Source organism: Symphalangus syndactylus, chromosome 23 (assembly GCF_028878055.3).
Source record: "Symphalangus syndactylus isolate Jambi chromosome 23, NHGRI_mSymSyn1-v2.1_pri, whole genome shotgun sequence".
Lineage (NCBI taxonomy): Eukaryota > Metazoa > Chordata > Mammalia > Primates > Hylobatidae > Symphalangus > Symphalangus syndactylus.
In genome coordinates this window covers 37,095,671-37,105,480 of record NC_072445.2, presented here as the reverse complement: position 1 = coordinate 37,105,480, position 9,810 = coordinate 37,095,671, and the positions used below count along the sequence as shown (strand labels likewise).

Sequence of the window (9,810 nt, the reverse complement as noted above, 5' to 3'; positions counted from 1 at the left end):
GTGGTCAGGCTGAGGCACAGGTCTCCTGGGACAGGCTTTTGATCTGCTGCAGGTCCTACTGCACAGGGGGCAGACACTGTACCCAGCCCACCTCCAACCCCCTCACCAACCCCGTTGTTCCCATTGCACAGATGGGAAAACTGAGGCCCAAGCTCCATCCTGCAGGGCCCTCGGAAAAGAAGGGTGAAGGGTATCTGGCTGAAGGGACAAGTGAGTTCCTGGCAAGCCAAGAGGAGGGGATATGGGCTCTCCAGGCTTCCTGCCCTTGCCCACCCCAGGAAGGATTAGCCCCCTCACTCACACAGTAACGGGAGACAGTGAGAGGACAGAAGGCCTCCCTTCAGCTGGGGCCTCCCAAAGCATCCTTTCAGCCCTCACAGCCAGCCAAGGGAGGGGCTGCCAAGTGCTTATCCCCATTTCCATTTCAGAGGGAAAAACTCGAGCTGAGAGAGACTGACCTGCCCAAGGTCGCACAGCTGATTGGAAGTGGGTCAGTTTGCCTCTCCAGAAGAGGAGGAGGACCAGAGAACTGAAAGAGCTGGGGTGAGGCCGGGCGCGGTGGCTGACGCTTGTAATCCCAGCACTTTGGGAGGCCGAGGCGGGCGGATCACAAGGTCAGGAGATCGAGACCACGGTGAAACCCCGTCTCTACTAAAAATACAAAAAAATTAGCCGGGTGCGGTGGCGGGCGCCTGTAGTCCCAGCTACTCGGGAGGCTGAGGCAGGAGAATGGCGTGAACCCGGGAGGCGGAGCTTGCAGTGAGCCGAGATCGTGCCACTGCACCCCAGCCTGGGCGACAGAAAAAGAAAAAAAAAGAGAGAGGAAGGAGGATGAGGAAGAGAAAGGCGAGACGGTGGCCGAGGTCTCAAGACCTCCCAGCTCTCCCAGCTCCCTGCCCAAACTGGCTTCCCTCCCCCTTCCCAGAAAGGAGGAGCCCGTTCTGAACTGCTGCCCCTCACACCTGTCCCCAGGCATGAGGCATCCTTCAAGGGGAACGTGCTGCTGTGGTCTCTGGCAGGGTGTGGCCTCCTGGGAGGGGCTGTTTGTTCCTGGGTAGGCCAGGTTCGGGGATGGCTTTATGGTGCCATCTGGAAGATGAGGCCTGGGCGGGCCTAGCTGGCACAGGGCCAGGACAGGGAAGGGGGCACCAGGCACAGTGCGGAGCTGCCCCCCCCGCCCCCGAGCTGTTGCTTGGTCCCCAGAGGAGGGCAGGGGCTTCAGTGAGCCTGAGTCCAGCATAGTGTGACCCTGTGAAGCAGGAAGTAGCTCCATTTCATGGGTAAGAACACTGAGGCCCAGCAGATCAGCAAACTGCCCAAGTTCATATCTGGCCAGCAGGTATGAACTCAGGCCAGGTATAAGTGACATTAGAGCCTATGTCCTACCCACCTCTCAGCACTGCCATACGTGGGTGCTGGGGGCAAAGGGCAGGTCTGGGGCAGAGGACCTAGCCCAGACACCCTGAAACCTGGAGCAGGGTCTCAACCTCCTTGGCACTCAGTTTCCTGTACTGTAAATGGGGGATAATATACTACTGCTTCTGGACAGATGAGAGAAAAGTGGAGATTGCATTTGCGCACACTCTTAGAAGGATAGACAGTAGTCCAGGGACGGATGTGAGGGTGTGAGAGAGGGCTGCTGGTTTTTATCATGGGGATGTATAGGATACCCCCACAGCACTCACTGCTGCCACAGGACAAAGTCCTCAACCGACATCGATGACCCTTGGCTGCAGGATCCAACCCCAACCCCCGCAGCCACAGCCCCTTTCCCGGGGCAGGGACAGGGGGTTGAGCAAGTTACCTCCTGTCTCTGAGTCTCAGTCTTCTCAAGGGTCAGATGGCGATGAACATTCTCTATAGACTGTCCGTGTGAAGCTCCAGGGAGCTCCTGCCTGAGAACACGCATGGCCTGTGCAGGTGAGGCATTAATACATAATAACAGCATCAACACCTTCAACACTGAGTTCATTCCATCTTCTTAAGGGCCTCAGAGGTACTGTGTCCAGAGACAAGGTCGGGAGCTGCAGGACTTGCAGAAGGAGAGAATTCGGGAAGCCGACAAGTGTACTTCCTTCCTCAGCACCCTGGGCATCTTTCTCCACCAAGAAGGATGCTCAGGGCATAGCGGCTGTGCCCTGGTGGTGAAAGGGCTGCTCGTCCCACATAATCAGTTTGGGTTTAGGGCTGGTTTCCCTCCAAACCCAGACAGCTGCCAGGAGGACCTGTCCCAGGCACGGTATGTTGGGGTGCGCGGGGCCCTGCCTGCCTTCCCCAGTAGATCTTGGAGTTTACCACTCAACTGCACACCCAGGGCCCAGCCCACTAGGGAAAACTGTGTAGGGGGCCACAGTCCTGGACCCTTGGCATTTGCTGGGTCTCTGGACCCAGCAGCTCCTCTGAGCAATCCCGGTACTAGGGCAGGACTCCCCCACACCCTGGGATCTCTCCTCCCTTTTCCAGGCTTGGGCCAGGTCCCAGGCTGAGGGCCTTAGTCCCTGACATCTGGAGTGTTCCATCTGAGCTGTGATCTGAGGGGTCCTCCCCTGCCCCTTGAGGGTCTACAGCCCTGGGTTTCCGGGCCCCTTTCCTGAGAGCTACCTTCAGTACACATTTCCCGAGTGCTGCTGACTGCGCACCTGGTGCTCCCTAGCCACCTGCTTTCTCTCTCATGCTAAGCTGTTCATCTTGGCACCAAGAGCCTGAAACGATCTTTAGGTTTGGTCTGTGCGATGCCTGTCTCTCCCCCCATCAGAATGTCAGCACCTTGGGGGCAGGGACTGGGCCTGGCTAGTTCACTGTTGTCTCCAGCTGTGGGCAGCACTGCCCCTCAAATCAGCTTCCTAGAGAATCCACACCTGCTTCCGGTCCCTGCTGAATAGAGAGGGTGGGGGCGTGGCAAGGCCCCGCCCCTCCAACCCCCTCTGATGGATACCATAGGTTGGTGTTCTGAGTTCTCCAACCTCCTCCTTTCACCTCAGCAACCCTGGGGAGTTTCTGTTACTGGCAACCCCAGCAGGTTAGATAATGAGCTGCAGGCTCCTTACCTAGCTTGGGTGGGGTGAGGGTAGAGGGCCCCAGAGGTGGAGAAAACAGCATGAGTTTTATTTTTGCTTGTTTTTTTGAGACGGAGTCTTGCTCTGTTGCCCAGGCTCTGTCGCCAGTTCCTTATAAAGGGGTGCAATGGCGCAATCTCAGCTCATTGCAACCTCCGCCTCCCAGGTTCAAGCTATTCTACCTCATCCTCCGGAGTAGCTGGGATTACAGGCATGCACCACCATGCCCGGCTAATTTTGTATTTTTAGTAGAGACGGGGTTTCTCCATGTTGGTCAGGCTGGATGTGAACTCCCAACCTCAGGTGATCCACCCACCTCAGCCTCCCAAAGTGCTGGGATTACAGGCATGAGCCACTGCGCCCGGCCAGCATGCAGTTTTTGTTTTTTTTTCCACCAGAAACACGTGCACTTTATTGAATACCATTGTAGAAAAGTGCGTGAGGATAAAGGGCTGATACAGGACTGAGCTCTGGGGGCAAGGCGAGGAATGGAAGGTGGAGTACGTGGGATTCAGGTCATGGGCAGAACTCCTTGCCTGGATGATGCCTCCTGATCTATCGATAGGCTTGGAAGATCAACACTGGGATGACGATGAGCAGAATGGTCATGAGGATGTCCACAATCAGGGCTCAGATGTTCAGGCACTTGGTGGTAGAGGCATAGGCCTGGGCCCCAGTCAGGTCGCCAACCATCTTCCTGTCCCTAGACTTCAGGGAGTAAGCAAATGCTATGAAGCCCAGGCAGCAGGGGTTCATGAAGAGGGTGTTGAACAGGGACCAGACGACATGGTTGGGCACGGAGGTCTCGCTGCGGCTGTGGATCATGGTGGACGTCGGGGGAGCAGGGCTGTGGGGCGCCCTCAGCACAGCCACCTCGTGCTCCTCCTTGAGCATCATAGTTGGGGGGATGGCCGCTGTTGATGGGAGAGAAGAAGGTTTGGACAATGTGGTTCATGGTGTCCAGCGAAGACCAGTGGTGGTCGGGTTACTAGGGTGGTTCTCAGTGGGCCCTCCCTTTCCCCCAGTAGTTTCGTTTTCTCAACAGTTTCCTCTTCCTGGCATTTGTCCAGCATGCAGTTTTTAAGATTAGAGATGGAAGAGTACAGGGCATGTATAGGAAAGAGAGTGCTAGTTGCCTCCCCAGTATCTGTTTTCTTCTATTTTTAAAAATTATTTATTTTTTTAGAAATGGGGTCTTGCTCCATTACCCAGGCTGGAGGGCAGTGGCACCATCATGGCTCACTGCAGCCTCTAACTCCTGGGCTCCAGTGAGCCTCCTGCCTCAGCCTCCTGAGTAGCTGGTACTACAAGCGTATGTCATCCCATCCAGCTAATTTTTAAATTTTTATTAGGGATGAGGTCTTGCTATGTTGCCCAGGCTGGTCTCAAACTCCTGGATTCCAGTAATCCTTCCTCCTCAGCCTCCTAAATGCTAGGATTACAGGTGTCAGCCACCACACCCAGCCTCCTTTTATGGATATAATAATGACAGCATTTCTTGTAGACGGAAGGAACAAGTAGCCAAGTTCTGGCCCATAGGATATACGTGAAGTCATCAGGTGGGGATTCTAAGACAGTTCTTTATAAAGGGGGCTGATTCAGTCTTTCTTCTGTGTCTGGAATGGGGATGTGATGTCTAGAGCTGCAGTAGCTGTCTTAAGGATGGAAGCCAGCCCTGTACATACCCTCAGACTTCACATCTAATGAGGGAAAAATAAATCCCTATCTTGTCTAAGCCACTCTTGCTCAGGACCATGCTACTTGCAGCTGAATGCAATTCCTGTGACTCAAGAGGGTCTGTTAGGTCGGGCGCAGTGGCTCACGCCTGTAATCCCAGCACTTTGGGAGGCCGAGGCAGGTAGATCATGAGGTCAGGAGATCGAGACCATCCTGGCTAACACGGGGAAACTCCGCCTCTACTAAAAATACAAAAAGCTGGGCATGTTGGCGGGTGCCTGTAGTCCCAGCTACTCGGGAGGCTAAGGCAGGAGAATGGCACGAACCTGGGAGGCGGAGCTGGCAGTGAGTCGAGATAGCGCCACTGCACTCCAGCCTGGGTGACAGAGCGAGACTCCGTCTCAAAAAAAAAAAAAAGAGGGTCTGTCAGTGTCTCCTTCTTTGCCCTCTCCTTTGCTAAGATGGTCTTAGGTGACTATTTCTCCTTAAGGGAGGCTTCTGAGAAGCAAAGTGAACAAAGGGAAGGGAAGTGGCTGAGATATGGAGCCAACCCTGAGAGGAGGTCGGGAGTACTTAGGAGAGAGGTCCTCCAGAGATGACCCAGGCCTCCCACTTGAGTGTCCAGGAAGGGTGGAGGGACCCCAGACTCAGCTCTCATCCACTATTCCCCTCAAAAATAAATTTGCAGATGAACATGTGAGGCACATGTGAGCACGGAGTGAACATATGAGGCACAATCAGATCTCCAGTAATGTTACTTATCCTCCCAAGTACACACAGCCAATATTTGAAAATGCTTGGCCAGGTGTGGTGGCTCACACCTGTAATCCCAGCACTTTGGCAGGCCGAGGCAGGTGGATCACCTGAGGTCAGAAGTTCAAGACCAGCCTGGCCAACATGGCAAAACGCTAAAAATACTAAAAATTAGCTGAGTGTGGTGGTGCATGCCTGTAATCCCAGCTACTTGGGAGACTGAGGCAGGAGAATCACTTGAACCCAGGAGGCGGAGGTTGCAGTGAGCTGAGATCACGCCACTGCACTCCAGCCTGGGCGACAGAGCAAGACTCCAGCTAAAAAAAAAAAAAAAGAAAAGAAAAAAGAAAATGCTAAATGTCCATAAACCATGCCAGAGTTTCCCCTATTGCCATCCTTGGGTTAGAGCCCTGGACTGATGCTGTGGCGGCCCTGGGGTGAGGGTGACCAGGCCAGAGGCATTGCTGTGGAACTGTCAGGCCCTGTGACCAGAGGTGGTCTGTGGCTCCCCACCTCTGGGGAGGGATGGCTACGGAGGCTCCCCCGCTGGTAAGGACAGGCCTGCGAGGACAGAGAGGGCTCAGGTGGACAGGGCAGCTCTTTATCTAAACCTCATATCATGTGGGTGAAGAGATGGCCCAGAGAGGGTGAGTGGCTCCTTCGAAGTCACACAGCACTAAAGGCAGGACAGGTGCCAGAATCTGTACAAAATCCATAGTTGGCATCTGAATACAATGGACACCTGCTTTTTTGCTTTGTTTTGGCTGTTCTTCTTGCTGAAATGCTCTTCTCCCAGATATCCACGATGATCACTACCCTCGGCTGCTTCACACACCACCTCAAACATCACCTTCTCAGTGAGGACCTCCCTGACCTCTCATTTAAAGCTGCACTCCCAGCCAGATGTGGTGGCTCACTCCTGTAATCTCAGCACTTTGGGAAGCCGAGGTGGGAGGATTGCTTGAGGCCAAGAGTTCAAGAGCAATCTGGCCAACATAGTGAGACCCCAACTCTGTTTTTATTTTTTTAATTTTATTATTTTTTGAGATGGAGTCTCATTCTAATGCCCAGGCTGGAGTGCAGTGGTGCGATCTCGGCTCACTGCAATCTCCGCCTCCCGGGTTCAAGCGATTCTCCTGCCTCAGCCTCCTGAGTAGCTGCAATTACAGGCACGTGCCATCATGATGAGCTGATTTTTGTATTTTTAGTAAAGACGGGGTTTCACCATGTTGGCCAGGCTGGTCTCGACGTCTTGACCTCAAATGATCTGCCCACCTCGGCCTCCCAAAGTCCTGGGATTACAGGCGTGAGCCACCACGACCAGCCCCGACTCTATTTTTTAAAAAGGTAAAATAAATGATTAAAGTTGCACTCCCAACTCCCCTTTTCTTATCTTCTCTTGTTTCTTCCTATCATCTTTCATCACCTGATTTACCATATGTTTTACTGAACATCAGCCCATGCTGTAGGGATTTTTGTTTTTGTCTGCTTCACTGCTGTATCCCCAGCACCTAGGGCACTGCTGGGCACAAGGTAGGTTAAGTCCACAATATGTGTTTATTAACAGAACAAATAAATGAGTATCAACCTTCACCAATAGTGTTACCACAGGTGAAGGGCACAATGAAAATGCTTGAGTGGCTTCTTCTAGTGCAGAAGCATCCTTGAACGCACAACCCATCCCCGTAGACACACTGTGCTCTGTGTGCCTGTCGTGTCCTGTACCCGCTGCCCCAGGACGGGAGCTGCAACCCTGAGCTCATAGACCTTGCTGATCCTTTATGAACCAATACGCACCCTCAGAAGGGCATGGTTGACAAAATATGTGCTGCTGTTAGGTGTCTATTCATTGTCAAATACTCAAAAGTAGCTATGAATTCTAAAAGAAAATCTGCTTAGAGAGGAACTAGCAAGTCATCTTTGCTCAGGAGTGAGGCCTATAAGGAAAAATCGAATATCTCGCTCTAAAAACTAGAAACAAGCCTTGTGTGAAAATGCTTTGTGATGTGCTGTTTCATATCACAGAATGCAACCTGTGTTTTGATTCCAAGGTTCGCAACACTCTACAAAGCTTAAATTTTCTCTGCTGCTTTCTTTGTAGAAAAAACAAAAGCTGCTTTTCCAAGCCTTTGTGATCATGGCCCTCTATTACTGTGAGATGTACACACGTATGTTACTGGATATTTATGTTATGTAGTGGTCTGGAGTTAGAGAGCTTCAGGCTGGCCAAGTACTTAGTGGGTGACTGCGGGGCTGAGCATCAGTTTTTCTAACCTAATAAATGAGAATAACCATGGCACTTACCTTATCAGAATAACAGCTCCGCTTGCGTGAGCTGTTGACCAGGAGGGCACACTCAGGAGCTGCTGGGGCTCTGGGCATGCTCTAGATCTTGACCTGGGCAATGGTTATGCAGGGCATGCATAGGGGAGAAGTCATCAAGCTGAGCCTGTAAGTTGTGTTCTTTACTGTATATAAATTATACTTCAATAACAAGGAAAAATTAATTCTTACTTCTGGAGGTTGTGAAGATGGAATAGAAAGAATGTAAACTATGCCTGACTTACGGAAAAACAGTTTTAAAATGACTATACAGTGTGAATGTGTCCATGTGTGAATGTGTGAGCTTCTATGTGGTTGGTGTAAGATTATGTGACCCTGTGGGTGTGATGTGTCTGCGTATGAACTAAGGTGACGGTAATGACTGCACACCTGGGTGTCAGTATGTGGATGCACATGTATTGCATGTGCCTATGTCCCCATGTGAACAGTGCACAGAACTGCACAGGTATGCTGGATTACATGCTTGTGAATGGCTGTGTGCATGTGCAGGTATGTGGAGGCTTCTGTGCTCTGAAACCGCATGTTCTACACAAGACAGAGCCTGAATCTCAAGCCAGTGGCTCTGGGACCCAGCTGTGCTCCTTACATGAAGTAAAGTAGGGGCTGGCTAGCAGCAGGGTGTGCTCCCCGCCTCTCCCTCACCCAGAAGGAAGCAGGAGACTGAAGGCCTGGATAAAGCTTCCCAGCTCCCCCTCCCTTCCCACAGCTGCAACTTCTCAAAGATGCAAATTACCCTCTGCTCCATGCAAACCAGTCCTGAGAGCCAAGGTTGCTTCCCCTCAGGCCCAACCACTACCACTATGATTGGACCCCACTGGACCCTAGCTGCCCAGGCTGGGGATGGGAGCCAGCTGGAGTCGGTTCCTGTTTCCCAACCAGTCACTGATGTTCTCCCCCCTGCAGTGACTTGGCTCTCCCTGCTGGCTCAGGTGTTGTGGAGAAAGCCTGGGCTAGGAGTGGTCCACATAGACTGTGGGACTCTGGGGAAGGTAATGCTGTCTCATCTTTGGGGATGCTCTGAATGGCAAATGTACTATCCCAAAGCACTGGAGCAAGGCCTGGCTCTCCCAGACCCTCCTGCCTGGCGTATTTGCTGTGGGGCTCACTCACAGGACCCTTAGCCTACCTGGATTCCCTATTGGTGCTCACTTTTCCCATCTCCTAGGTCCTGCCTCGCCATCAGGGACATGTGTCTTCATCAGCCCTGGATGACGTACATCACGGGGCCCAGCAGGGGTTCGGCACACATAGAGGTTCCCTCCCAACGCACCCTGAAAACTCCCCCGAACCCACCACCTCTCTGCGGGCACCCCCAACCCCAAGCCTTCATCTCCATGGCCATGGGCCCATGGTTAGAGTGTGCTCAACTATCAGGAAGCTGAAAGGTGTGGGAGAGAGGTGGGAGAAAGCAGGAGGAAAAGTGAAGAAGGCTGGGCGTATTGGCACACTGTAATCCCAGTGTTTTGGGAGGCCGAGGCGGGAGGATCACCTCAAGCAAGGAATTCAATACTAGCCTGGTCAACATAGTGAGATCCCGTCTCCACAAAAAATTTAAAAATTTTTTTTTTAATTTTTAAATGGGCTGGGCGCGGTGGCTCACACCTGTAATCCCAGCACTTTGGGAGGCCGAGGCAGGCGGATCACGAGGTCAGGAGATCGAGATCATCCTGGCTAACACGGTGAAACCCTGTCTCCGCTAAAAATACAAAAAATTAGCCGGGCAAGGTGGCGGGCGCCTGTAGTCCCAGCTACGCAGGAGGCTGAGGCAGGAGAATGGCGTGAACCCCAGGGGGCGGAGCCTGCAGTGAGCCGAGATCGCGCCACTGCACTCCAGCCTGGGTGAAAGAGCAAGACTTCATCTCAAAAAAAAAAAAAAAAAAAAAATTTTTTTAAATGGGCGTAGTGGAGTGTGCCTGTGGTCCCAGTTACTTGGGAGACTGATGTGGGAGGATTGCTTGAGCCAGGCGAGGCTGCAGTGAGC

At 52.6% G+C, this 9,810-nt stretch overlaps 1 protein-coding gene across 1 annotated transcript; it reads right to left on the bottom strand.

The window, feature by feature from the left end:
- Positions 1 to 797: 797 nt before the first annotated feature.
- LOC129473494 (interferon-induced transmembrane protein 3-like) lies at positions 798 to 9,481 on the bottom strand. Its single transcript, XM_055264033.2, has one exon. It carries the CDS (start codon positions 3,951 to 3,953, stop codon positions 3,687 to 3,689), a length of 267 nt encoding a protein of 88 aa, XP_055120008.2. The 5' UTR covers positions 3,954 to 9,481; the 3' UTR covers positions 798 to 3,686.
- Positions 9,482 to 9,810: the final 329 nt, after the last annotated feature.

Excerpts from the sequence above, each read along its gene's own strand:
- LOC129473494 (XM_055264033.2), bottom strand. The coding sequence starts at position 3,953 with ATGATGCTCAAGGAGGAGCACGAGGTGGCTGTGCTGAGGGCGCCCCAC.